This window comes from Nanorana parkeri, unplaced genomic scaffold (assembly GCF_000935625.1).
Source record: "Nanorana parkeri isolate BGI_ZX_2015 unplaced genomic scaffold, ASM93562v1 scaffold2703, whole genome shotgun sequence".
Classification (NCBI taxonomy): domain Eukaryota; kingdom Metazoa; phylum Chordata; class Amphibia; order Anura; family Dicroglossidae; genus Nanorana; species Nanorana parkeri.
Genome location: NW_017308971.1, coordinates 12,117 through 16,221, shown reverse-complemented (window position 1 = coordinate 16,221; position 4,105 = coordinate 12,117). Strand labels below are relative to the sequence as shown.

The window sequence follows — 4,105 nt, the reverse complement described above, 5'->3', positions numbered from 1 at the left end:
TATGGAAGTCTATGGCAGTCTATGGCAGTATATGGAAGTCTATGGCAGTATATGGAAGTCTATGGCAGACTATGGAAGTCTATGGTGGTCTATGGCAGACTATGGAAGTCTATGATGGTCTATGGCAGACTATGGAAGTCTATGGCTATGGTGGTCTATGGCAGACTATGGAAGTCTATGGCAGACTATGGAAGTCTATGGCAGACTATGGAAGTCTATGGCAGTCTATGGCAGTCTATGGAAGTCTATGGCAGTCTATGGTGGTCTATGGCAGTCTATGGCAGTATATGGAAGTCTATGGCAGACTATGGAAGTCTATGGTGGTCTATGGCAGACTATGGAAGTTTATGGCAGACTATGGAAGTCTATGGGGGTCTATGGCAGACTATGGAAGTTTATGGCAGACTATGGAAGTCTATGGCAGACTATGGAAGTCTATGGCAGACTATGGAAGTCTATGGTAGTCTATGGCAGACTATGGAAGTTTATGGCAGACTATGGAAGTCTATGGCAGACTATGGAAGTCTATGGCAGACTATGGAAGTTTATGGCAGACTATGGAAGTCTTTGACAGTCTATGACGGTCTATGGATGTGTATGGAAGTCTATGGCAGACTATGGAAGTCTATGGCAGACTATGGAAGTTTATGGCAGACTATGGAAGTCTATGGCAGACTATGGAAGTTTATGGCAGACTATGGAAGTCTATGGCAGTCTATGGAAGTCTATGGCAGACTATGGAAGTCTATGGCGGTCTATGGAAGTCTATGGCAGTCTATGGCAGTCTATGGAAGTCTATGGCAGTCTATGGTGGTCTATGGCAGTCTATGGCAGTATATGGAAGTCTATGGCAGACTATGGAAGTCTATGGTGGTCTATGGAAGTCTATGGTGGTCTATGGAAGTCTATGGCAGACTATGGAAGTCTATGGTGGTCTATGGCAGACTATGGAAGTTTATGGCAGACTATGGAAGTTTATGGCAGACTATGGAAGTCTATGGCAGACTATGGAAGTTTATGGCAGACTATGGAAGTCTTTGACAGTCTATGACGGTCTATGGATGTGTATGGAAGTCTATGGCAGACTATGGAAGTCTATGGCAGACTATGGAAGTTTATGGCAGACTATGGAAGTCTATGGCAGACTATGGAAGTTTATGGCAGACTATGGAAGTCTATGGCAGACTATGGAAGTTTATGGCAGACTATGGAAGTCTTTGACAGTCTATGACGGTCTATGGATGTGTATGGAAGTCTATGGCAGACTATGGAAGTCTATGGGGTTTGATTTACTGAAGGATTACACCAGGGGACGCAACCTGAACACTCCAGCTGTCGTGAAACTACAAATCCCATGGGGCATTGCAAGACTCTGAGAACCTCAGGCATGACTCCCAGAGGCAGAGGGATGATGGTATTCGTAGTTCAATCCCAGCTGATGTTGCCCACCTCTGGATCAGAGGCTGTTAATTCAGCGCAGTGAACGTTAGTGAATCCGGTGAAGCGTCTTCGCCTCGAATAGCCGATTGTTCTGGAACAAATCCCGTCTTCTCCCTTCCTCCGGCACACGATTGGATGTTCCGAGTTGTCACGGTTTCACCTTATTTACCAACATCCCCTTTGTTTGCTGCACATCCTCTTCTCCTTTAGTAAATAGCTCTCATGTGTCATTGCAGGGATTAGAGAGGTGGGTGTGCCGTGGGCGTGTCCATGGTGTTTTTAAGTTGCAGCAATCAGCCCCCCCCGTCTGTGGGGGGACTACAAGTCTCAGCATTGGGCGGGGGGGGGGAGCATGCTGGGACTTGTAGTTCCTCCACATGCCAAAGCACTGTATAACGATCGCTTTTCATTTCGCCGCTGAATTTTTGCACCAATTCGGTGAATGCCTGGCAGATACGCGGGGGGAGATCTCACCACACTGACCGTCTAGCCCAGGGGTAGGCAACCTCGGCTCTCCAGCTGTGCCGAAACTACAAATCCCATAAGTCATTGCAAGCCGCAGGCATGACTCCCAGAGGCAGAAGCATGATGGGATTTGTAGTTTCAGCACAGCTGGAGAGCCGAGGTTGCCTACCCCTGGGCTAGACCTAACTCAGCAATCTGCACATCAGCCGGCCTCCGGAGGAGCGACGACATTTCTCCCACACACACTACAATCTGATTGTACGATCTCCTTCACATCCACCAGCATGCACGTATCTGGACGTAATGCGATTGGTTGAGGGGCGGCCGGCCCTCCCGTTACCCAGCGTGGGATTGCCCATTTCAGACGTTGGGTTTCCCAATCCATCTGATTGACACACCGCCTAAAACTTTGCAACGTTTTTTGGGCCTCGTTTTGTAGTCGGGGGTTTCGGGTGGCTTCGGAAACTGGGAACTCTGGGACGGAGAGTCAGTATCCATCCATGCGTGAAATGTCAATTTTGGGTGGACTGGCCCTTTAAACCATTCATCCTTACATAGTCAGCTGTCTCTGTGCTGTCAGTTTTGGGTGGACTGGCCCTTTAAGAGCCAATTAACCCTTTCATTCTGAGCTATGTGCTACCCGTTTTGGTTGGACTGGCCCTTTAAGAGCCAATTAACCCTTTCATTCTGAGCTGTCTATTTGCTCTTAGATTTGGGTGGACTGGCCCTTTAACCCTTTCATTCTTAGCTGTCTATGTGCTGACAGTTTCGGGTGGACTGGCCCTTTAAGAGCCGATTAACCCCTTCATTCTTAGCTGTCTATGTGCTACCAGTTTTTGTTGGACTGGCCCTTTAAGAGCCAATTAACCCTTTCATTCTGAGCTGTCTATTTGCTCTTAGTTTTGGGTGGACTGGCCCTTTAAGAGCCAATTAACCCTTTCATTCTTAGCTGTCTATATGCTGTCAGTTTTGGGTGGCCTGGCCCTTTAAACTCCCCCCTTAATTTTGGGGATTAAGAAATGTATTTGCAACACGATCCCTTGCGATGCGATTTCAGACTTCCGCGGGGCGCAGCGAATGTGGCGACAGAAATGAATATAAAATGGAGGGCGGGACGCAGCTAAGACGGCCGGCGCGCCATAAAATTATATTTCGGGTTTTGGGTGGATGGTGATGGACCGGATCCTGAACCTCTCAGGGATTCCAGACCTAAAAAAGCCCAACAGCGGTGACGGCGGCTTCTCGTGTGGCCCCCGAAAATAATAGACAATGGAGTAAGATGGGGTACGTTTGTGTGGAAAGTAAATCGGTGAACCTTCTGCCCCCCCCCCAACAGCCAATCAGAGCTCAGACCTCCATCAGCTCTCAGCTCTGTGTGGAAGTTAATGAGCTGAGGGCTGGAAGTTGCTGAATGGGTCCCTGTTGTGGGGGGGAGTCATCCTTGGGGGCCCATTCACACTGAAATCACCCCAATTGGGACAACAAGCCAGTCCTGACAAAGGTTGGAACCCTTCCCACACAATGACCACACAAAAAAAGTTGTGATGGAGTTGCCCTTTAAGCTGAAGGATGTCGGCGACCTGTTCAGTGGCGCGGTGCTCTCGGCATATCAGAGCTCAGCAGTCACACAGGTGCGGGCGGTGAAGGGGTTAACTATTGTCAGCAAATGAGGAAGTGAAAGAAGGAAGTCGGCCCAGGAATTCACCTTCTCCACCCACCCTGCACACCTGGGCCCGCACCGACATCGCACCGCCGCTCCATGGATTGCCAGCTCTTGGGTCAACACGTCCCTAATCTTCCGAAGAGCGTTTCAGGTGTCCGTGGAACCCCCCGCCGTGTCCGTTCCATGATCCCTCCGCTTATGAAAGGGACACTCCACCCCCAAGTGAAGGATGACCTCAGGGGGACCCCGTCCCATATCGGGAGCCAATGGTGGAGGTCAGAGAACCCGCGACGGGTTTTTATTGTTCTGATGCTAGAAAGAGAACCGGAAATTCGAGAAACAGTAAATCGTTCCTTCCCCCGCCGGCCCGCCCCTCCCCCGACAGGCGCCAATTATATCCTAAAAATATACACAAAAACATAATAAATGTCACAAATAACCCCTTCTTATCTCCTCCACCAAAAATTGTACAATGTGTGTGTGTGTGTGGGGTGCAATGTACAATGTGTGTGTGTAGGGGTCACTGTACAATGTGTG

At 49.2% G+C, this 4,105-nt stretch overlaps 1 protein-coding gene across 1 annotated transcript in view; it reads left to right on the top strand.

Annotated features, from left to right (window-relative positions):
• Nucleotides 1–3,078: 3,078 nt before the first annotated feature.
• The window catches only part of LOC108802186 (cytochrome b-245 light chain), a 10,184-nt gene continuing 9,157 nt past the window's right edge, over nucleotides 3,079–4,105 (top strand). Inside the window, exon 1 of the mRNA XM_018574055.1 lies at nucleotides 3,079–3,133. Within this exon, the coding sequence (XP_018429557.1) occupies nucleotides 3,079–3,133 (55 nt within the window). The remainder of the gene's footprint in view (nucleotides 3,134–4,105) is intronic.